At 45.4% G+C, this 24,537-nt stretch overlaps 1 protein-coding gene across 1 annotated transcript in view; it reads right to left on the bottom strand.

The window, feature by feature from the left end:
• Positions 1-2,500: 2,500 nt before the first annotated feature.
• Positions 2,501-24,537, bottom strand: part of PLB1 (phospholipase B1) — a 76,095-nt gene continuing 54,058 nt past the window's right edge. Inside the window, 9 exon segments of the mRNA XM_033145448.1 lie at positions 2,501-3,363; positions 5,479-5,553; positions 10,306-10,401; positions 12,437-12,541; positions 14,504-14,585; positions 15,891-15,985; positions 18,998-19,063; positions 20,109-20,189; positions 24,019-24,070. Of these exon segments, the coding sequence (XP_033001339.1) occupies positions 3,142-3,363; positions 5,479-5,553; positions 10,306-10,401; positions 12,437-12,541; positions 14,504-14,585; positions 15,891-15,985; positions 18,998-19,063; positions 20,109-20,189; positions 24,019-24,070 (874 nt within the window). The 3' untranslated portion in view covers positions 2,501-3,141.

Genomic DNA, 24,537 nt, shown 5'->3' with positions numbered 1-24,537 from the left:
TGCCCCCACAGCATTTCCTCAAAACTCCAAGTGTGCTTAGTGGCCCCTAACAGTTTGCGACTCACGACTTAGGAGAACTTAGCTTCTGTATTAGAGTAAATTTCATAGTGATTCCACAGCAGGCAGTAAGGGTTTTAAACTGCCACAGATTCCTCAGCACATCCCTTTGCCTTTGTTTGAATGCAACAGACAATGCCAATCCACTCTGTAGGGTGTTGAGAAATGTCAGGGAAATGTCAACAACATTTGCAAAGTGTTTTTGAGATTCTCTCGACAAAGGCTGGACAGAAGGGCAAAGTGTTATTACATTGTTAATTGTTTAATGTAAACAAGAGGCAGCCTAAGGAATGTGGCTCAGCTACACAGCCTAATTGCCAGGCTGACTCATTTCATTATTTTGCAAGAACGATTACTGCCAGCCTCACAGAGGGAGGGTACCGCACGCGGCTTTGAACTAATAGGGGAAAGCAGCTCTGTGGCCACAGTAGGGAGAGCAGCAACAGTTCAGCTCGTGCCACAGAGGCTGGGAAAATTGGACGTTAACTGGATCTTGCTAGAGGCTGACAGGCTCCTGGAGGAGAGCCATATGGTATGGCCCGGCTGGACAGCTGAGCCTGTCCCCTGAGGAGAGCATCACCAGCGGCCCTCGTGATCAGCTGAATTGTGCGTTCTGCTGTCTCACACTAAACCAAAAGACAAAGGAAAATATAAATGGCACTGTTTTTAACTCGTGCCATTTGAGGGCAATCGTGGGGTTTGAACATTCATCCTTTTGTGCTAGAACTGTCAACCAGGCATAATTTATATAGGCCTGGTCAGTGTCAGGCCTTCCTGGATGGTTGGACAGAGTTGGAGACTGCAGAACCATTGGTATGTGGAATCCCAATGGGCTGTTTTTGTTGCTATTGCTCAGGCATGGATGCATACGGATGGCATCACACTGGATAAGTGCATTTGTAATGTAGCGCACATATCTATGCTATGAATGAAAGAAAGGGGCTGGCACTCTTGTACAGCACATTTGCATGCAAAATGTACCAAGTTCTTCCATCGCTAGTACCACCAGGTAGGAAGGTTGGGAAAGGTTATTGTCTGTAGCCTTGGAGAGCTGCAGGGGTGGGGAACCTCTTTGCCCTGCTGGGCCAGATCTTCATCTCCCACACCCCAGGAAGCCAACTATGACAGGTGGGCAGGACCACCCGCCAATCATCTGACATCATAATGGCCAGCTTCAGAAAGCTAATCTGCAGGGAGTTCAACCCTGATTTCTGCAGGGTTTGGGAGTACCAGCCAGTTCCTTGTACTAAGCAGGACTGAACTCCCTGCACATCGGCAGATGCACAGAGAGCTCAACCCTGCTTCCTGCAGCTGCATATCTACTCATTGTCCTTTTGGTGCCAGTGTGCACATTTGGAATTTGAGAAAGTGCAATGGGAGCCGGTCACAAAATGGCTGCCATGGAGTGTGTGACCCAGTGCAAACAAGAACTGAGTAGTGAGAGCAAAGAGTCTTTTGGGCTTTGTGGGTTTTTGAGGGGTTATTTACTGAGATCTTTTGCGAGCACCGAGTACTGGTGGGTGGACTGGTGCCCATTGGAATCATGGTGGCAACCCCTGATTGGTTGGATTCAGGGCTTGACACTGTCCCCTCTAGGGGCTCTCTCCTGTTCCCCTCCCCATGGTGCTGCTTGGAACATGCTAGGTAACTGCCCCTCCTGTTGGCTCCAGGCAGCCACCATTTAAAAATTCATTCAGAGCCCTTGTTGCTGCAGAGCATTGTGGGAAATTGTAAACATTGTTTGTAGCTGCCTGAGAAAGGGAGCCAAGGCTGGCTCCACTACCAATGGGTCTGTTGGACTACTAAGGCCCAAACGGCTGCTTGAGGGTGTCTGGTGCTGACCCTGGTCCTGATATAAGCTGCGTACAAACCACGTTTTATTTAAAAATCAATGGAGATTTTGTTTTTTCTGTGTAGTTCACACACAATCTAGAACTATTGCCCCTGAAAAGCCCTTCTTAAGAAACTGGTTTCATTTCAAAAATAAAAGTTCATTGCAGATTGATTCTGCATTATGCCACAGCGTGTTCACCTGAAAAGAAATGTAGGTAGTCCTAGCAATTGTGTGTGCGCGCACCTGGCCATTGATGTTGTGGGTGGGCCTACAGCAAGATTGCAATCACCATTTCTTTCTTCATTCATTGGGTGGGGAGCCAGTGCAGAGAGCAAAAACCCAATCAAGGGGAGGGTTTTCAAATGTGTATCAAGTAACCACATGTGCCTTCATGGATGGCAGGATCTAGAATCATTCTAGATTAAAAAGCAGCATGTTGTGGACAGGCATGAATAATTCTGGGTTGAGGAAAAACTACATTTTTTGTTTGATAGAAGCAGATTACTGCACATGCAGCCTTAGAGCCTCAAGCCAGGCATGTGCTGATGCAATCCCGTGTCTATGCTGAACACTGCACATGTCTATTCAACCCATGCTCTCATCATATCAAAACAGACATATTAATTGGCTTGACCTTTTTATCTTCCTCTTGGAAGCTAGCTCTCCTATATATTTCCTGTGAGAATTTTAACCTAAGAGATTCTATCTCCGCCTATACAAATAAACTGGGAAAAGTTGGCTTCTTGAAAGGCTTTTATTTGGCTCACTCTTAAGCCAGGATGGCAACTCTAGAATTGATAGCTCTTCATTCGTAACACTGTTGATTATTGTATTCACTAAATGCTCCCAGATGCCATTTAAGAGGCCAGGATTAAGAGAGCAAACCTGACATTTGCGGATGAATCTTCAGTGGGAATGCAAAATGCACGGACCATTTAATCACCATATAGAAGCATTCTTTATCTTGACGTTTCCATTACAATAACAAATATCCTATTTAAAATCAGGGAGGGCCGATATATTTGGAATGTTCTTGCTTTAATAAGCTCTCCCTATGTATCTCATCTTCTAAGCTCTGGTCTGCAAACAGTTACCATGATGTCTGAGCCGATATTCCTTCTCCCACTTTTAGATGGATTTTTTTTTGTTTAAAAATAGTATGTGAAAAGCTGCTGCTAAGCTCCCATACTGCTTTCCTCATGTTACTGGAGGTAGATGTTGTGTTAGATCTCCTTGGTGCAGGTGCAAATTCAAAACGTTGTTACTTTCTCTCCAGTCGCTGTGTTTCCTGAATATGGGCGTTTGCTGGCTCTCCGAGTGGTGATCACCCAGGCAATGAGGGATCCTGCCAAGATTCCAGCTGTTGCTGCCACAATCGCAGCCCAGTAGGGCACCTTGCCTCCATTGTTCTCTGCATCGATTCCTGAACTCTGCGCTTTGCTGTTGCTTGAGGTGAAAAGAAAGGGATTTTCCTGCAGCAGAAAGGCACAGTTTACAGAACAGCATTCAGTCCTTACACCACCCAGAGCCGTCTCAAGGGGATCTGCCGCCCTGGCGCGGCTATCCCTCCGGCGCCCCCGCCATGCCGCCTCTCCGCCGCCTCCCTCCCGCGCTTGCCGCCCCTTGGGAGGGGGGTGGGCGAGTGGGGGATGAGGGGCGTGGCGCTGGAGCGGCGCGGGGCTCTGCGCGCCCTTCCAGCGCTTCCGGGATGGGAGGCGAGGGCGGCCGGCTCGCGCTCCCGTGCGCAGCCGGGCAATTCGCGCTCCGCGCGCAGCCGGACGGCGCGGCTGGGCAGCTCGCGCTGCATCGGGCGGGCGGGCGGCTGCGCGCGGAGCGCGAGCTGGCCGGCTGCGCCGCGCCATCCGGCTGCGCGCGGGAGCGCGAGCCGGCTGCCCTCGCCTCCTGTCCCGGAAGCGCTGGAAGGGCGCGCAGAGCTCCTGTGCTCTGCTGGGCAGCCAGAGGACGTGGCGTGGCCGGCCAGCTCCCTTGCCGGGAGTCAGAGGGCGCTGCCGGCAGGCGCTGCCAGCGGGGCTGGAGGGCGGAGGCGCCCTCCAGGCCATTGCGCCCTGGTGCGCCGCGCCACCAGCCCCAATGGATGAGACGGCTCTGACACCACCTAAAGATGTAAGAGGGGACCCTCCCACCCATGAAGTACAAAAGCAACAAAATAGTATTTCCCCATCTGCTATAGCAGAAAGATTTACCACCTTAAAATTTTCCTGAACTATAAACTAACATGTTCCCCTGAAGCCTCTCCATTTGGCCTCCAGTGGATCAACACTGCTTTTAGCACATTTATTTTAAACCTCCAACTGGGGGTATGCAACTCTAACAAACCCTGTGAAATAAAACTTCTTCTTCTTTTAATGAAGAGATTGAAAAGTTTAGGGATTAAATCCAGGTTAACATTTTTTCCCCTAAATGCACCTACTATTTCAGTTTAATAAATTAAACCCATTTAGGAACAAGAGCTCTATTCGTCACCTGTCTTATAAATAACAGCAGCAGGTTTCAGGGCTTGTCCCGCACTTAGAATGCATGGGTCCAAGTGGTTTTGAATGAGTGGTTTCACTTGTTCTGAAACTTCTAGGCTTGGGTCTGAGTGGTTTTGCCCTTGTTTCTCCCTGGAAAAGTGGCTCTTTTGCAATAAAGCGGAGCTAATGTTTGTCTGGAGAAAGCCGGACTGATGTTTGCTCCGATTCAGCGGGAAAGATTGAGCTTCCCCAAGGGAAAGTAGCAGGGCAAGGGCAAGTCCTCCCTCTTTCTTTTCACCCATCTGGCCTGATTTGTGTTCTGCTTGCAAGCCAAATCCATTGCAAGCTCTACCGTAATTGTCATGCTCTTCAATCCTTGGTATGGCTTGGAAAGAGCTGGGTCTGAAACCTTGGATCCTGCTTCTGACCAGTGTTAACAACATTGAGTTAGAAGGACCAGTGGCACAATGAGGTAGCTTCCTACACACGTGCCCAGGGCTGGGTTAACCATTAAGCAAAATAAGCATGTGCTTAGGGGATCATGGGAAGAGGGGCAGCACAGAATGTTTCCATTGCCAGATTTACCATGGACCATATAATGGCACTGGCTCCCACAATAAATGAAAAAATTACATACATATATATGCAATAATAATAATAATAATTGTAATAATAACATAGTAATAATAGAGTTTAATAATATAAAGTTAATCATTGTTTATATTTTGAATTAGATATATATGAGGGCACCAAAACACTTAGGGCCTCTAAAGGTCTTAATCTAGCCATTAGCAGCAGCATCAGGACTGGTGCAATTCTGAATCCCAAAGAATCGCGCTTCACGTCCTGGGCTCTTGCCTCTTTTAGTATCTAGTTCTGTTTGGGCAATCGGATTGCTTTCATGCTACATAAAGCTTGTAAAGGGGGATGGCACATTTTAAGCCATTTAAAAGTTATTTCAGAAGGAGTGCAATGAATCAAAAGTGAGAAGAACTTATTTTGTTGTGGGGAAGCCGGATGTGGGATTGCATAGGCCTCGTCTCTTGATTCAGGAGGGCTCTTCCTATGCCTGTGCTATGGGGCTATGTGTTTCTGCAGACCTTTGTTACTTACCGAGGTTGGGCACTTGAGTTTTGACCTTGCATATGTGAAGTTATTGTATGACTGCTTATGACCAACTGGCTCCAGCTGAAAGAAAGGAGGACAAATAACTCGCCCCTGAATCGTAATTCTATATTTTCATGGAACTGGGTATGTTATAATGCACCACAAAAACCACACTAATAAAATATCACCATTAAATTGCAGTGCTCAATCATTATACCTACTTCATTATTATAGTATTGTATATATCACTGCTCTGTATTCTGCTATATTATACAATTATAGCTTGGAAAGTGTCAGCTTCTTTCTGCAGGTACAGAATAAGATTTTTTTTTAAAAATGTTAAGCATACTGTCTTAAGGTCATGACAGCAGGCTATAAAAACCCTGCAGAAATGTAATCTATGTCTTAAGTTCCAATGCATAAAAGCAGCCTTTTATAGCTTCTATAGAGTTCATGGGAAGTGGCAAATTAATAGGATGAAATATCAAATGTATAGTGAAGGGCCTCAATACGTGGCAGCTAATGTAGTCCTCTGGAAGGGAATTTTATGCAGGTGAAACCCAATTGACTCAAGAGGGATGAGAAAAGATTAGATCTGTGCAACCTGATTCTCATTTCAATGGGATTTGCTTCCAGGCAAGAATTGCAGTGTTTTTCCTAGCCTTTCAGAGCTGGCCAGAAATGTAGGGGTGTGCTGGCTGTAGATCTGTGATCCAGAAGTTACACATTTATGCTGTGTGCAAGCCATAATGTTTGGACAGCCTGTCCAACAGGGTTGCACTGTAAATGGGAGATTAAATTAACCATGCCAAGCAGGCGATATAGCCAGCTTTATCTGCCCTTTTTAGGGTGCAGTTCTAAGTTGCCTGAACACACAGAGTGCTGCCAAGAGTACTCCCAGGCACATAGGAAATGCATGTTGCAAGAACCCTAGTCGGGAGACCAGCTACCCACCCACCTATTTGCTTCTTCCTCTCCAAGAACCATTTAGCAGGTTTTCATTGGAGCCCTGCGGACTTGACTTGAAGCCTGACCACACCGTGGTACTATAAGAAGTTTCACACCAGGGTAGAGTTTTTGCTCCTCCTCCAAGTTGCTCTACCTCCGGGATGGACAACCAGTGGTCCCTCAGATATTGTTGGACTCCAACTCCCATCAGTCCTATCTAGCCCCATGGGTCAGAGGTGATGAGAGTTGTAGTCCAGCAATGCCTGGAGGGCCCACTCAGGTTGCCCACCCTTGCTCTACACCAATAGGTCTAGACTACTCAGTGATTTCTTAGGTGAAGAGAGACTTGGTCACTTACAGGTAACACACATTCGTACTTATTTCTTTGGAGGATTTACTGCACAGCATTGCATCAAGCAATTGTTGTTGCTCATTCCAGTGGATTTCCCTATTGCTTTCCATATTTAAATAACCCACTCTTTAAAAAAGCAGGTTTGTCGAGTGAGAGTGCCAAATCCACATTAACTGCACAACCTGAATTTTCCAGTATGTGATTTGATCCCTCCTGCAAAATAGTGGCAGTTTGAAAGTGCCTTAGCTCAATAGTTCAGTACAGTCGTACCTTGGAAGTTGAACACCCAAAATGTTCAAAAACCAAAACGCGGCTTCCGATTGGCTGCAGGAAGCTCCTGCAGCCAATCGGAAGGCGCAGAAGCCCCATTGGATGTTTGGCTTCCAAAAATAGTTCGCAAACCAGAACACTCACTCACATGTTCGGGAACTAGGCTGTTTGACTTCCAAGGTACGACTGTATAGAGTCCATGCTTTGCACGGGAAGATGTCCACTGCCAATCCATGAGATCTCCAGACAGAACTAGGATGATTCCCGCTTGAAGCTCTGGAGAGCTGCTTCCAGTCACTGTATAAAATACTGAGCTAATATATTGAAACAAATGGACCAATATCCTGACTCAATATAAAGTAGCTTCCCAATTCAGATTTCCCTGCCTCTGCATCCATTAGATTGCAGTAGGTCTCATCTTTATTTTGAACGTTGCTGAGCAAAACAGACTGGCATGCACACCCTGTGTTTTTTTTGGCACAGAGGACTCCTGCAGGCACAAACCCTTCCCAGGAGAGACAACGTGGTACATCGACAGGGAACAGAACAGCTTTAAAATCCTGGGAAGGCCAGAAAAGTGGCTGGCTGGAGCAGCTGAGAATGCGCTGATTTGGCACGCAGCCTTTGCTGGCCGGGCAATGGCAAGAATTCTACCGGAGATTCCAACATTCCCTGACCCAGAAAAACCTCAGGCGAGGAGGCAGATAAAAACGCTCTGAGCAATCATTCCTCTACTCCAGCAAAGAAAAAGGTCCTCGCTAGTCTAGGAAAGTGAACCACGCTGGTAAATCAAGAAAGTTTAAAAACCAAGAACCCTGAAACAGAAAGGAAATCAGCACAACTCTTCTGACCTAAGGTCAGAACTGTATGAGATTTCTGGCCGTGAGGCAATTGTAAAACCCAGGAACTAGGAATATGACTTTGTTATTCCACATCTGGTGGGAAAACACATTCCGTTTCTGGTAGAGTGGCTCCCTCAAAAAGCAAATAAAAAACTCTGCTTATAGATCTTTTGTGGCCCTCTAGGTGTTGGATCCCAGCTGCTACCCGCCCCAGCCAGCATGGCCAATAGGCAGGGATGATGGGAGTTGTAGTCCAACCTCTGGAAGGAACCAGTTTGGCAAAGGCCGAGGTGACGCAGCAACCAGATTTGCTTGAGGGGCAATTTGGCCTCAAGTGCTGGTTAAAGGGGCCACTTAACATTCTCCTCCTGTTAAAGGTAACACTTTCCACCAGTCATGCCTGGAATGAAGCTTGCTGGAGAGACAACATTGCTCTTGCTATGGTCACCTGCTAGGCTATCTCTTAATTAAAGAAAATGAGGGATATGCTCTGGCCACTCATTTATAGGCAATGGAGGAAATAACTTGCCAGGGGCTATCAGTCCGTCATATGACATTCCTAGACTAAGGTACTCTGGTCCCAAGTTGTTTGGGGTTTGTAGGAGAAAAACAGCACAGTTATCTCATCCCTAAGTATTTTGGAGTATTATGGGTGGCGGGGAGCTGTGGCCGAGTACCAGAAGAAACTGCAGCAAAAACCTCCAGGAAGTCATAGGAGCCTTAAAGGGCTTGGAGCAGGCTGGGTTATGATGTTGGATGTGAGTTTGGGCTGAATTCTGTCTCTCTCTCGGGTTCAGCATTGTAGAGCAGGGTTTCCCTAACTTGGTTCTCCAGTTGGTTCTGGACTACAACTCCCATCACCCCTGAACACTGGGTCCTGCTAGCTAGGGATGATGGGAGTTGTAGTCCAAAACCAGTTGGAGAGCCAAGTTTGGGAAACCCTGTTCTAGAGTAATGTTTGTTATTGCTGCTATTGTTATTGTTGCTATTGTAGTGGAGTAAGTGCCGAGGAGGATGTAAGTGTTGGGAATTACACTCCTCCCACGCTGCAGATATGTGGGATTGTTACATGTCACATGTCTGTTTACATTCCAGCACAGATTGCTGGAGTCCTGTGAGCGGAACATCCGCTCTGTATTGATTTTGTTTTTCTCTCTCTCCGAGAAGGAGAGAGGCCATGTTTTTCTTTGTCCTGATTTATGTGTAATAAATGTGCAGCTTAATACAGTAGCCACGCCTCGAGCCTGATCTGTTGTGTGTTTACACTGCTGAAGAAATGTGTGCTCCTGCTAAATAGCTCGAGTCACAGATGCACGTCGGAGGAGGATGACTGATGGATCTCTGCAGTGGCAAGGCTGAGAAGGGAGATGCTCCGGCTGGGGCCAAGCCAGATGGCTTTCCATCCCACGGTTCTGACAGTAAGGTGTTGACACCTCCTGGAGAGGCTGAGGGTCAAACCATACCTGCCTCGACCCCCCAACCTGAAATAAATAGGCCATGTTGCTGGTGGCAATAGCAGTTCAAAACATCTGGAGGCACCAGGCTGGGTAAGCCTCAGCTACACACTGTGCTTATTGTATAGCGTCCATCTATGCAGCTGCTGTTACTGGGATCACAGAAAGCACAGAAACTACAAACCAACCCTGGGATGGAACTGCTTCAGGTTCTAGTAGGCTAGAACTCATAGGAAAACATGAAGTGGACTTCTAAACATTACATCGCCTCAGCAGGAAGGCATCAACATTATATTTCCAGGATTATGAATGGCGCCTTGAGACAAATCACACAGGAAAATGGGTCCTTGTTGATGCAGCAACAGTGATAAGTGTTTTATATATGTTAAAGGATGAATGTGAGCTAAACAGCAGCCACTGAACTTGTTCTGAATAATAAACAGATTATAAAATCATGATAATCTTTAAACTTTGCACAATCCTGCAAGCATGTGCAGAATCAGTCAGTAACTACAGCTAGTTGCCATCTCTAGGATAGAAGAGAAATTAATCCAGACCGCTTTTTAAAGCAAACTGCTTCCCTTGGAGGTTCTGGGACCTTTTCGGTTCCACAAAATGTGGACAAAAAAATTGCATTGTACGGGAAAATGCACAAATGCATATTTTAGGAAGAAAAATGCATGGAATTGTGGCTGGGGCAACTGAGCCAGATGGGCGTGGTATAAATAATAAAATTATAATAAAATAATAACATTATTGTTGTTGTTATTACAAAATGTGGATAATTTACATGGTTTTTCCTTGTGTGTTTTTAAATCTTTAGTAAAACAGGACAGGATGGACCTATGACTATGAGCCTGCGTGAAACTGACAGGGAAAGGAAATAGGCTGTTCGTCTATCCACACCCCCATATATGTGGTTTCTGTACCACCAAGTATGTTTGAATTCATACAGCCACCCTCTTACCATATTATTCCAGAGTGCTATGGCCATCTCTGCATGGCCTCTCTCCGAGAAATGAAAGCAATCCACTGCAAAGAAACTCAGGTCTGGCTTCCCATCCTGTGATTTAGTACAAAATACAATTATTAATCTTCATAATAGATTTTATCGCTCACTAGTCAGGCTCTGGCATTTCACATGTATTTTTTGGCCCATTGTCTCTTGGTGCCGAGCCAATCAACAGTCAAATCCTGCCTCTCAAAAGAAGTCACGTGGTTTGTTTTTGTGTTTAATACACTCCTGCAGCAACCACCAGCTAGGTATAGATTTTTTTGGCATAATGTGTAAAAATCGACTAAGTCAACTATCAACAGGGATGTCAGTGCATGCTTTCTACAACTTTAAATGCTGTTAGATTGAAAGGGCAGTATAATAAGCCTTTTTTCCAAGTGGTATTGATGATAAATGGTTACTTTTATTCCTCATATAAGCAGCAATCAGCAATATCAATGGAGCATCTCGCCTCCAGGTCCTTTCAACATACTGATGCTCTTGGGAGGAGGACACAGTGACTCTGATGCAAGGACATAATTCTCCAACCTGCAAATAAGCTATTTGTTTCAGTGAATGGGCAGAATCCTTTGCTGCAAACAGGGAGGCCTGCAAAAGCAGTAATTACATGGACTGAGCGCGCTGTGACATACACAGAGTTCTAGACTGGAGAGTGAAGGAGCCTATTCTTTAGAATGGGAAACATTATCAAATGACATTATAGATTTTTTGGAAGCGCAAGCCATAACGGTTAGTTCACACGTACATGTGACCAAAGAAGAGATGTAGAGAAGGCACCTATATAGAAATGAAAAGATGGGGAGACCTCAAGGGTGTATAGAAACCAGTTAAGTAGGGCTCAATGCTTTTCAAGTCCATAGTTTCTTCTGCAGGAGAAGCTAAACCAGTTTCTTCAGACAAACTGCTTAGATAGTCTTATATGCTTCTTCAGATGTGGACTCCAGTCTACAGAAGTTTATACAGTAAATATAGTCATATTTATTGGGCCACACGACTCTTCATTCTTTTATCTGGTTAAGTAGCCTTGGCCCCCAATAAACTGGTACATATGCACTTTTGAAATCTCCTTTCCCCCTTCATCTTTCAATGCTTGCAGCCTCGAGTGAAGACTAGCATGCAAAATGGTGTGCGGAATCACAGATTAATCACCAAAGCAGAGCTTTCATAACATTTGCTGTCTCCTCAAATTTTAGAGGCCGTTCACATTTTCAGCTCTGATGCATCGGTTGATAGATGGTGCGGCGATGAGATGTTGAGATAGAGATGCATATAGGAAGCAGTCCTACGACAATGTCAGTGCTGCAACAATTTCAAAAGGTTACTTCAGATACGTGCCCACCTATCATTTCTCTGGACTTGGCACCAACCTTTTACACAGGTCTCCTTTCCCTTTCCCCCTAAAGGCCTTTTCTGTTTTGAACAATTAGAGCAGGGGTCAGCAAACTTTTTAGCAGGGGGCCGGTCTACTGTCCCTCAGACCTTGTGGGGGGCCGGACTATATTTTTTTGGGGGGGGGGATGAACAAATTCCTATGCCCCACAAATAATTCAGAGATGCATTTTGAGTAAAAGGACACATTCTACTCATGTAAAAACACACTGATTCCTGGACCGTCTGCGGGCCGGATTGCGAAGGTGATTGGGCTGGATCCGTCCCCCAGGCCTTAATTTGCCTACCCATGAATTAGAGGAATGATTTATTTGTTTCTGCTTGCCTGCCTGATTTGTATGAATAGTCAGATGTGGACTTGTGGCATGTATCATATCAGTTATATGTGAGTGACAAATGTCCTTTAGACACTCTGGGGTCTGGATCTGGTGCCAGTTCTTGTATGCATTTTGAAAACCAGAAGTGGTCCAATTCATTTATTGATATATGTTCTGAGGGCCTGTAATCCTATCAACAGCATTGGCTCCCAATTGCCTCTAGGACTGACTGTTCTATCTGTCTGTCTATTTTTCAGTTTCCCTTGCAACGCTACATGGTTGTAAGGATGATGTAATCCTCAGCCTGTATCTCTTGTCATCTAGAACAAATCCTGGAACACTGCTTTGAATGCTGCAGGTAGCAAACGGTGACTCACACTGTCTAGTGGCATGATGGTGTTTCGGAAAAACGGCTGCACAACAACGGCAAAATCCTCCCGCTCCGTGTAGCGACTGCTGTTGACCATCCTTGCGCTTCTCTCCTGTTTGGGAAGTACACAATGGCAAGGTCAGCGTTGACATGGGGACTCCTTTAGCTCTTTCCCCTCCAGTTTACAAGTTCTGACTCAGACCAGACGGACTAAAAGGGATGAGTGCCAAGTGCAGGGGGGTGTCACAGGAGAAGAAGTGACAAAGTACACAGTAAGGGCAGCACAGCTACCCCATTAAAGGTCATTGTGGAAGTCACACCAGCTGAGCTTATGTCCTGAGGCAGTCAGATGGCAGGAACACCCGCTTCACAGAGCTCTTGCAAGGATAAAGAAGAAAAGGAGATAGATCCTTACAAATCATAGGGTAGGCTTAGAAACCCAACTTGCTATTATCGCCACCATTTCTCAAATCTCTATACTGGTTCCCAGCAAGCCTCCTAAAGGAAATTAAGGCTACCAATGGCTCTCAGCCACAATGACTATGTACTACCCCCCCTCCCGGCTCCCAAACTACATTGTCAGTATGAGTCTGAAATACTCCTGGGAATTACAAGTGAGGGGAATGATGTTGCACTCAGGTCCTGTTTTCAGGGTTCCCACAGGCATCTGGTTGGCCCACAGGATACTGGGCTAGATAGGCCTTTTTGATTGCGCAGACTCTGTTATGTTCTTAATTTACAACAAAAAAATCATTAAAATAATAAAGCCATCCTTATAAAACTACAAAACCGCAGCACTATAAACAAGTAAAACAATCAAGAGAAATAAGTTGGCAGGGAGTAAAACAGCTCCAGTTCAGCTCAGAGGAGCCGCCTCCAGCTGTAACCAGGAATGCCAGATGGCTCCCAAGAAAGAACTGCCCAGAAAAGAACTCCTAAAAATGGAAAAGCAGAGAGGCTGAGGCTGAGTTTCCCTGAGCAGGGATTCCCATTAGGAGGGCACGAGCATCAAGAAGGCTAAAAGACTTCACTGCTTCCCACTGTGCCTCAGACAGTGGGGGAACACATAACAGATAAACACACAATGCAAATAAATACACAAGACAGAAGAGGTGAAGAAGAGGCAAGGATGAGTCACGGAGCTCCAGGCACAACGTGAAATGCAAGAGAGTGGATTTATGTGGCGAAACAGATGACATCAGCGACGCCAGCTGAAACAAGAAATCGCTCTCAGGTACTCTCAGCACCAAATCAAGTCAACAAAATGTGGCAGCGTGGAGGGTTCCAGTCAGCTTTGCCATTTTCTCAAGGGAGGCTGGTCTGTTAGGCCCCACCAACTCTCAGCCTGCCTTCTCCTTTGCATCTAGTCCAGGGAGTGGCATTTCCTGTCAGCCCCCTCCTCCTTTGTCTTCGTGTTGCCCTTGTAAAAAAAAAACAAAACTCTGCAGGGAGGAGGACGGGACAAAACTAGACCTAGTTGGCTCGGCCTGTCATTGACCCTGGCTCCACCTACTGATGATCTCCCTCCTTTCTGCTCTACTAGTTCCAATGGGCATCAGTCAACCACTGCATTTTCCGCTCCACCCAACCTCAAATACCCAGCCAACATACTGTAGCATCTGAACACACTTGGTCCTCCTTGGGCTGTTTCAGGTTCCTTCCCTTGGAGTGTGTGTGCAGACCTTGGGGTTTCTCCAAGCCAGCTGACACTTTTTTTTCCCCTTGTGGGCGATGCTGCTTTAGCTACATATGGATCCACACTCAGAGAATGAGTTCACTATTAATATGTAGGCTTGACTTCTACAGGAGGGGTGCAAGCATCTTGAGTGGGATTCAGCCAAGGAGTCTTGTCAGTGGAAGCCCTGCACAGAGATTGCTACTTGTGCACTGGTGCTTCCCTTGTTCTCCCAAAATTGGGTTGGGGGTGGGTTGGGAGAAGCCCCTGGAAAAGTGTGGGGGGGGAGGAATCGTTCTGTCCGGCAAGCCAAAATGCTTGGGCTAGCAGAATGATCGGAAGAGCATGATGTTAAATTCCTCCCCTTGAAATCAGTAAGAAAGGAAGTGCTTGCTTTACCTGAAAATCTCTGTTAATTCTTTTCATTTCCTGTAGTTCAGGGGAGTTTTCCTGGGGGTTTAGAAAACACGGGCAAAGGCTCCTGAAAGAGAGGGATGCTAAAATAAACACAGATCCTAGACAGCACAGATCCTAGTCCAACCCCATGCAATAGTGCAGGTAACAAAATGGTTTGATTTAAAATAGATTAGAAAGAATGTAAAGTATTAGATTAGGGCTTGGGAAACTCCAAAGGTTGTTGGACTATGATTCCCATCATCCCTGACCATTGGCCATACTGGCTGTGGGTACTAAGAGGAGCTAGAGTTCAACAACATCTGGAGGGCCATGGGCTCACCACCCTTGTGATTATGTTTGTGGAACCACAGAATACAAAAACCTATGCCTTGGATTAAAAAAATACATTTCTTCCATGAACTAATAACAGACACATCAGAATAATGTGCATACATACATGTCACATGACTTACCCAAAATAATTCTGGGAGCTATAGTTTGCTAAGGGTGCTGGGAATTGTATTTCTCTTAGGCATAAACTAGTTTCCAGGATTCTTTTTCAAAGGCTGTTAAGGTGTTGTATAAATGTGCTTTAGATGTATGATGTCGATGTGGCCTTAGGTTCTAATCCCACTGCTGCCTGGGACTTTTGCCTCGCTTGTTGGTTTACAGAAACCTCCCCCAGCTGGGAGCCCTCCAGAATTTTTGGACTGCAGCCCTAGCCAGCATTGGCCATGATGGCAGGGGCTGATGGAAACTGTAGCCCAAAACATCTGGAGGGCACCAAGTTGGGGAAGGCTAGTCAAGGCATGATTCTTAATTGGGATATAAGAGCTCCTGGATTCAACAGTTTGGACCTTTGGATTCTGGCGTTCCAAACCCTCTTTATAGTTGGGTAGACAATGACACTGGCCAGATGGGAAACACACCCACACTTCCATACAGTGGAAAGGGATGAGCTTTTTGTGACATGTTTAGCACACACAAATTTTTGAAGAAATGGAAGATAGCTTTGCTCGGACGCCAGGTTAACACACGTCTCAAATTGGCTGAACACAAGAGATCCAGCATCAGCCAGACTTTGTGAATCACTGCCTACCTGGTTATAAATATCCGTACAGAAAACAAGAAGCCCAAAGCTACTCTCTTAAATGGCTGCAGCTCTAATGGAAATCAATGAAGATTGCTCTTGTGTGAGTAAAGGGAAAAACTAGACCCAATATCCTCATTATAATTAGAGCATCTGCTGGCTCACAGCTCCCAGGTCCAATAGCATCTTCCAAGGGACAGGTTTTTTAAGCTCTTTGCGGTTGCTTTATGAATAACAAAAGTATAGATTGGCCCTAAAAATAGCATACAATACAGATTGCTGTGCGATCTGCTCACTTACGCCCCTGAAAGAACACATCCGGATGCTTCCCTTTCTATCTGACGCAGTCCAGTGAGTTCCATTATCTCCACCATGTTGACAAAAGCCCGAGGGAGCTGCAGGGATTACAGTAACCAGGTACATTGATGCACAGAGCACAAGGCAGAGCCAAACAGCAACACAGAGAGGTTGTGCACAGATCAGTAGTCGTGAGAGCTTCTGGTTGTCATGCAAAAGGAAAGGAAATGTACAGAGGGCCAGTGGCAATGAACCAAAAATATTATGTCGGTGCGATAAATTTTATAGCTATAACTGCAGGCTGGGACCGTTAGCCAGCTTGATGCAACGTCGAGCTAGATGCAATGGCGTTTGTGCAGTAAGCGTTTATGGCAAGCAAAGAAATGTGCATGACTTTGCCACAAGCCTCTACCACAGGTGGGAAATCAACAGCCTGCAGACCACAGAAGTTCTGTGTGGTCCACCGGGAGTTGCTGTCACCTCTTCCACTACTAAAATCACCTTGTGTCCTGTGCTTCCTTCAGACCACCAGACAGCTGTTTGGGAGGCTGCAGGGGGCACAATTTACAAGAAGTGGGGGTTTGGAGATGGTGGGTTTGGTACACCTTCCCTCCCCTCCCCCATGTAAATTATGCCATCCTCGGCCCACTTAACAGCTGCTTGGCAGGTGATAGTCTGCGCCATCCTGCTTCCAAGGGGCCATTTATCTCCCTAAAAGTTGAGCTCAGAAAGGCTCTTCTGAGACCATGGACCACACTGGTGACAGCCACCTTCCCCTGATTTCAAAGGGTGGGTCTGCATATTTTTGTTTGCATATATATGTGTATGCCCAGAGCGCTGGCATGCGGCACACAAGCACTTACCCACTGCTCCTTGTGGGCCTCAGGGGCGAAAAAGGTTGCTCACCTTTGCTCCAAAGCAGCCTTCTCTAACCTTGAACCCCTCCAGATGCTTTGGAGTACAACTCCCATGAGCCTTTGCCAGCTGCTGTGGAACTAACCCTCAAGTGCCCTTCCTGAAGCGAGATTAGGTCAGCAGGCCTGAGGAGACAGTGGTCTTTCAGTGGTGGCCCCCAAACGGTGGCACTCCTCCTGTCGCGAAATAGGATTGGCGCCCTTCTTGTTGTCTTAAAACAATATTTCTGAAGGTGTAGATTAGGTGTCTGTTTTACTCTCTGTTGGGTGGCTGAAGTGGATGCCACCATTTAATTCTTCCTGCTTATCACAGCATAGTGTTTTATTGTATGCCTTTAAGATCTTTGATAAGACTTGCATGCCACCTTCGGAAACTGCTTCATTTTGACAGGCAGCAAACCAATTTATTAAATAAAAAAATGAATAAAATACCCAGGAGACTCTGAGCCACCAATTTCAATAACTAGCTGAGGTTACTTAACAGCGCAGACCAGTGGAGGCTGCTTCATTCGGGCAAATGGGGCACTGCTGTGTCAACTTCAGCCAGCTCCCACATACCTTGTTTGCTTACTCACAACTAGTTCAGGGGGTGAGACTGCCTGCCAGCTTCCTTCCCCTTAGCCTCAGTGTTGCCCTTGTAGAACTCAGCAGAAAGGAGGGTGGGGTGGGGACAAAAATAGAATTAGTTGCCTCTGCTTGCATTGGCGCTAGTTCCACCTGCTGCCTTCTGCCCTCCCAGCCCCCACGGGTGCAAATGGTTTTGTTTTTTAAATTTATTCTACCTTTCCCCTTTCATTCGTTTTGTCTTCATCCTTCATCTCAATAAAGCTTCATCATTTGAGAGCCAGGGTCTGACTGCATACTTGTGGCAACCCATGGATCTTTGTTCCAAACTTTGACGCTACACACTGTGCCCGAGGCAATGTAAGGGGAAAACAGAGCAAATTCACTCTGTAGCAACTCACGGTTAAGCTAGACTGAAAATTAATCTGTGATTTTGCTCAGCATGAACCAAACCGGACCATGCAATCATCACCTGAAGCTCTTTTTTTGTGTGTGCCCCTTCAATGAAAAGTCCAGAAGGCGCCATGGAGCAGCTCCCCATTTGTGGAATGCTCTACCCAGAGAGGCCCGCCTGGCACCTTCACTGCCTATCTTTAGGTGCCAGGCAAAAAGCTTCCCCTATAACCAGGCCTTTAGCCATTAACCACATGTTGCTCTTTAGAAGTGGGTGAGATGTTTTTAACATGTTGCTTTTCCTCCTTGGTAATAATGTATCTACATGGGGGCGGGGGGGGGGAGGTTGTTTGCTTGTAAGTTGCTTTGGGTTGTCCTGGGCAAAATAAAGTGACTAACAAATGAAAGAAAGAAAGAAAGAATGAAAGAAAGAAAGAAAGAAAGAAAGACAGAAAGAAAGAAAGAAAGAAAGAAGTTGGGAGTGTTGCAGATGCCACGCAAACTTGTTATCATGTTTGTCCATCCATCTCCTTTCCTCCTCTGCTGCACAAATACCCCTAAGTCAGGGCAAATAAAGAATTGGGGAGGATGGACAGTACATCCATCAGCATGGTAGACAAAGAAGAAGAAGAAGAAGAAGAAGAAGAAGAAGAAGAAGAAGAAGAAGAAGAAGAAGAAGAAGAAGAAGAAGAAGAGTTTGGATTTGATATCCCGCTTTTCACTACCCGAAGGAGTCTCAAAGCGGCTAACATTCTCCTTTCCCTTCCTCCCCCAAAACAAACACTCTGTGAGGTGAGTGGGGCTGAGAGACTTCAGAAAGAAGTGTGACTAGCCCAAGGTCACCCAGCAGCTGCATGTGGAGGAGCGGAGACGCGAACCCGGTTCCCCGGATTACGAGTCCACCACTCTTAACCACTACACTACACTGGCTCTCAACAGCCTGCTGTTGAGGCAGCAGCATCTTCCTGCTGCAGAGGGCTTTAGGGGCCAGCTCCACCTTGAGAAAAGTGAAGAAAACCTTATAAAATGCAAACACGTTCGCCATGGTAGAATCTCACCGCTTTCCTAGTCATTAGCTATCAAGGTCATTGGATTACCCTCCAAATATGACTGTACCAGCGCCAGCTATCTGAAAGAAGGTCCTGAATGAAACATGATCGTGGAAACTCTGCGAGGGGTGAGAAATGTTTAAGTGCCGTTGCCAAGAACTCAGCCTTCTAGAGTGTCTTAATGTCTTACCTCCTTGTAAAGGATATCAAGGGTGTCCTGGAGGTGTTCTACATATTTGTCCACTGAATAGGTCTCCTGAAGAAAATGAAACACTCAGTTATCCATTTTCAGTATTACATGAAAAGTTGCAGATTAATCCATCCCCACACACTCAAAACCAGAAAGGTCTATGGAATAGCTTGACTTGCAGGAGACTGATATGATGATATAATTTGTGCTAGCAAAATCTTGATATATTTAGAAGGAAGTATTGCAGAATTGTTTCCCAGTTGCAGCATGCATTTGACTTACTCAGCACACATGGTGTTTGGACGTGATTCTTAAATTACCAGTCCATCTGAATTAAAAACAAACAACTGATGCCCAAATCAGGAAGAGTTGGATTGGCAGTGCCGATTTTGATTCTCTGCAGCCAAACACTGGATGTGGATGTAATTCAAGAGGTGAAATCAAGCCCACTATTTTGCAACAAGATTCAAAATATGAAATGCAGCTTCAAAACTTTCGTCCAGAAATGTTAATTTTTTAAAAAGGGGAATCACTCAGAATTTTGAAATTCAAGTTCATAATCTTGAATGTTATAATTGGAATTCATATTGGTTTCTCATAAATGGGGAAGGGGGCCTTTTAAAGTGGCACAACATTGTGAGGGCATGGTGGCATACTGGTTTCACTCATTTTTATTGATGTCACAGGTAAACTTAATTCAGAATGGGACTGAGTCTTTCAAAAAATTGAATAGAATTCTTAGAAAAAGACTGGCATTCCCTCTTCCTCCAAACCTACCTCAGTATGTCCCAACTCCCAATAAAAAAATGTGTATCCAGAAGTATTTTGTATTTCCAAAATACTCCATTGTATTTCTGGGGACACTGGGAACTATAGTTTTAATACTTATTAGCTCAGCACATGGATTGTTGTTGTTGTTGTTGTTATTCCCCCAATGGCTGGCTCAGTTGTTTTCCATTTGGATGACAAACCTCTTTTTTGGAAGGTCACTAAAGCCAATCACCAACTTTGAGGACTGGGGCGAGAATCAGGACAAAAGAATGCTCATTTCAAATAAAAAGTGACAGGAAGTACTATCGTTTTCAAACCAAGCCAGCTACAGCTTTCATACCTTGTCTAAGCAATAGTTACAAAGGTCATTGCCTCCAATGAAAATGGTGACTAGCTTCCAGTCCTCCTTATAGTTGATGCTCTGGTGAGAAACAAAAACACTACAATATTAGAGTAGTCCACGGAGGAGCAAAGAGAGTAATGAGTGATGTGACTTGCTCAGGATCCCATCGATTCCACTCTCCAGAACCGCTGGAATCGTCTCCCTGCTCACCTGCTGCGGAATTGTTATAGACATTGCTTGGGGTTGCAGAAAGTCAAGCCAAAGCACGTACACACTCAGTCCATCTCCACGGGAAAAGGCCATTTGAGAGTAAATTCACAATCCCATATTTCTCATGTCGCACATAGCAATTGCAATGGCATGCTATCCTCATTGTTTGAAATGCCACCATGCCTATGCTGTCTTTGTGACAGCTTTTTTCAAGGGCATGAAGGTATTGCATGCCCAACGGAGGGTATTCGGTATTTGAGCTGAACTTGTTGCATTATCATTACCACATGAAAGGGTTTGTCTAATAGGACAGATAATAGAGAATAGGAGCAATCTCTCTCTTTCCCTCCCTCTCTCTCTCACACACAGACACAGACACACACTGCCCCCCTTTGCTGTCTGAAATCCAAAGTCTTTCATTGGTGGGTCAGACTGAATAACAGGGAGAGTTGTGAGGGGGGTGGGATACAAGCCAGGGGAGAAATTGGCAGCTGCCCTGGAGTGTGATCATCTAAGCTGCATCTGGGCTTCTGTTACACAGGATGCTTTCTATTCCAAATAGACTTTGGAGGTGAAGGGTGTAACCGGGACTGCTAGCCCTTGGCACTTGTACGGAGTCAAACATGAGAGACAAAGAACATTTTCCACAATGATGCACCAAATGCTAGTTGTTAGTAGCCGGAGTCACTGAGAACCCCTGACAGCGACACGTTACAGGACTGTTGAAAAAAAAGGAAGGGAATGCCCAGAAGAGTGGACATTTGGATAGTGAGAAGGAGCCCTCAGATAGGTGACTTCGCTGTGCTTAGCCAAGGCCGGCAGCTGCTTCAACCTACGTCATTGCCAGCCAACAATAGGGGCTGCTGAGAGCTGTAACTCAGTGGAAAACATTCTGTAACATGCAGTACAAAGAAAGGAATGGATGGTGGCTATTTTTAGAGCAGCAAGTTTACATAACAAGCATTGGTGAATGTGTCCTAAGGAAACCAAAGGCCTGGGAATCACTAACAGGGCTGAATTCGCATCATTAATAGGATTTGTTTTCCTGGCCCTTGACTTCAGTTCACGTTTGCTTCAAAGAGGTGCCCGGGGGGGGGGGGTATTTGACATCATTCCCTCTCTGATTTCAGAAGGCCAGGATCATGGTCTCTGAAACCTAGGAGCTGCTCTGACTTTTGCTTAAATGTCAGTGCTTCCACTCAGCTGGTGTGTGTTTGTGTGTGTGTGTGTAAGAGAGAGAGAGAGAGAGAGAGCACATGCGCAGGGAAAATGCAGAAATGCAGAGAGGAAATGGATTCTCGTTTCTGCTTATCACAGTATGCAGCTAAAAAGAACATGCAACTAAATGCAACTAATAAGAACAGAAAAACTGACAGCAAAGTCAGCCCTCACACAGTACCTGTCACACAGGCCTAGGTTTGGGAAAGCAGTGGTTTTTGTTTGTCTTCCAGCCCACACAAAATGATCCATCAATAGTTTGATGGCACTGGTTTCTCTTCCTTCCCTGCAATGGCTCCTCTCCCAAAGCCAAAGGACTCAGGTTGGTAATAACACAGTTAATACACCCTGGTTGCATTTTCCCTCTGCATCTGAGCTCAGCCACCAAAAGCTAACATCAACTACATAAAAAGGTTTTGCAATGCTTCCAAAAGACACTCGGGCAGACCTACAGGGAGAACAAGTTCCAGAAATGTGGGGCAGCCACCGAGAACACCTGTCTTCACATGCATTTCATGCCCTTCCTTGACGCACAGATCACATTAAGGAGGTGTTTTTTGTCTGTCCAAGAAGGTTTAATGCCACATAAGGACCATGGCAACCTCACAGGTATATTAAGCCCCTTACCAGAAAGGGCTTGCCTGGTCATAACCACTTAACTTGAATTGCACCCAGATGAGGCACAAATGCACATGGTAAAAACATTCCCTCAATTTGCTCCTGGAAGCCGACTCTCCTCCAGAGGTGAGCCCTCTGGTTTTGCATGTCTTGAAGCTACTGAACACTCATCACAGCACAGCTCTGCATTCTCTGCTCCACTGTTATTCTATTTACTTATTTAGCAAAAAGGCACGTACTGCTGGATTGTAAACAAGCAAACCACCCAAAGCTCTTTGCAACAATATAAAACAAAATATTAACATTACATATATAGAGAGAGTTAAAACGGGTTTTAAGTTATTGTAAAAGATTAAAATCAACACTAGCTGTCTCAGGAGGCTTGCCTAAGCAAAATTGTTTTAAGCAGGCACCAAGAGGAAGACAGCGAAGGTTCCTGCCTGCCTGATGTCAACAGGCAAGGAGTTCCAAAGCACAGTTTGCTGCTGCACTGAAAGATGGATTTCTTACAAATGTGGAATGGGTGTTATGCAGTACCTGCAAAGGTGCCAGTTCCACAGATTGAAGCTGTCAAGTGGGTATATATGGGGTAAAGCAAATCCTACAAAAAACAACAACTGGTCCCAAATTGTTAAGGGCTTTATAGACTAATAACAACAGCTTGAACATGGGCTGGTAGCAAATAGGCAACCAATGTAGATAGCTGAGCAAAGGTGGCTTTAAAAAATAAATAAATTAAAAAGTCCACATGAAATTTCATCAGCATTTTGGTGCAAATTTCTCCTCCTAGACGCATTTTTTTGTATGCAGCTTTGCCTAATATACAGATTTCCCAAAGCTATTTCCCCTAATATACTGGATTTTTGTACACATTACTTGACTGAAGAACAAGATTGCAAAATGTGGGAAAGTGTGAATTTGGAAGGACGGATGCGTTTTGGTTCATTTTTTGGAAAGCATGACTTAGGTACCGGTAAGTTTGCCTGATGTCAACACAATCAGATTTCTCTCCCGTCCCTAGCTGCAGAAGGTACGAGTGCCGTCTATTCATGTGGCAGGATGCCTGGAGCCAGCCCCTGGCACTGCACTGAAGACATAACGGATGGGCTCAGAGGTGCCAACTTGAATAAAATATTGTGTGTGTGTGTGTGTGTGGCACAGGTAAGCCCCACCTTGCAAAATCAATCACACGACATGGTGCATGCACACCATTTGAATGGCAATGCCCATCAATTGGGGGGGGGGCAGCCTTCTCAAATATTTTATGGTGGGGCGTGTGCACGAAGCCCTCTTGGCCCCTATGGATGGGCTTTACTCTCATTCAGAGACTGCTTGATCTTGGTATTTTGTATTTGGATAGGAACTTCCCTTGTGTCACACCAGTTTGATCAGGGGATGGCTTTGCATGACCTGTTATCATGACCTGTTATCTAGAGCTACTTGCTCTGTGGGCATTTTGCAGCAGTGCTATAATCTCTGATTGTGGTACCATTGCAACACGGGTTGTATACAATGTCTTGTGATGGGGAATATTTGGCTCCCAGTCCTCGGGGCATGGTGGGGCTGTTCACAAGGCTAAATATTTTTAGCATCAATATTTTAAAACAGCACAAATAGCATAAGTTGGTTTAGGTGGCTAGAGGATGAAATTTGTTCATGCCTACCCCCCACTGCTTAAACACATATATTGCAATACATTAACAAAGAGAGGGTGACTGGGTTTTTTTTTATATAATGACCCAACATCTTAAACACAAATATTGCATTCTTGCATTCAGCAATATTATGGGTGTCTTCCTCACCCAGCAGTTTTTACAAGCTGCCAAACTTTTCATTCATTTTCTGTAATGCAGATACTTACTGAGCTGTTTTTCATTCGTGCTACCAATCCTCTTGCTTGGGCTGGGAGATTCCTATGGAAAGAGAAAAGGAGAGCATTCAAATATGGCAAGCTCAGTGGAGTCAACCAACAGAATGAGCATCACTGTGGAACAGAACTAGGATCTGAGAGTCCTTGGTTGATGTTCACGCTGTGACCCAGAGAGTCATTTCTGATCAGTCACCAGCTGCCAAGTAGGATGAAACAAATGAGCAAAAAACACCCTCTCATGCAAACCATTTACTCTCATGAGCAATGTAGCTGAGGAACCACAAATATTGTGTCAGCTCTACCATGAAACGAAACCCTGCAGGTCGCTATTTTTCTTTCAGAAAAATATGAGCCATGATCTTGCAAGAACTCTCTGTTTTAACATTGCACCCTTCATGTAAGCAGACCACTTGCATGAGTCTTTTTTGTTGCACTTGTCTGTTGCCAGTTTGTCATCAAAACCGACTCTGAGCTCTTGTGCAAAATTCAGGTCAGCTCTCTCACAGATTC

This window comes from Lacerta agilis, chromosome 3 (assembly GCF_009819535.1).
Source record: "Lacerta agilis isolate rLacAgi1 chromosome 3, rLacAgi1.pri, whole genome shotgun sequence".
NCBI classification, from domain to species: Eukaryota; Metazoa; Chordata; class Lepidosauria; order Squamata; family Lacertidae; genus Lacerta; species Lacerta agilis.
This window is presented reverse-complemented; position numbering and strand designations above follow the sequence as displayed.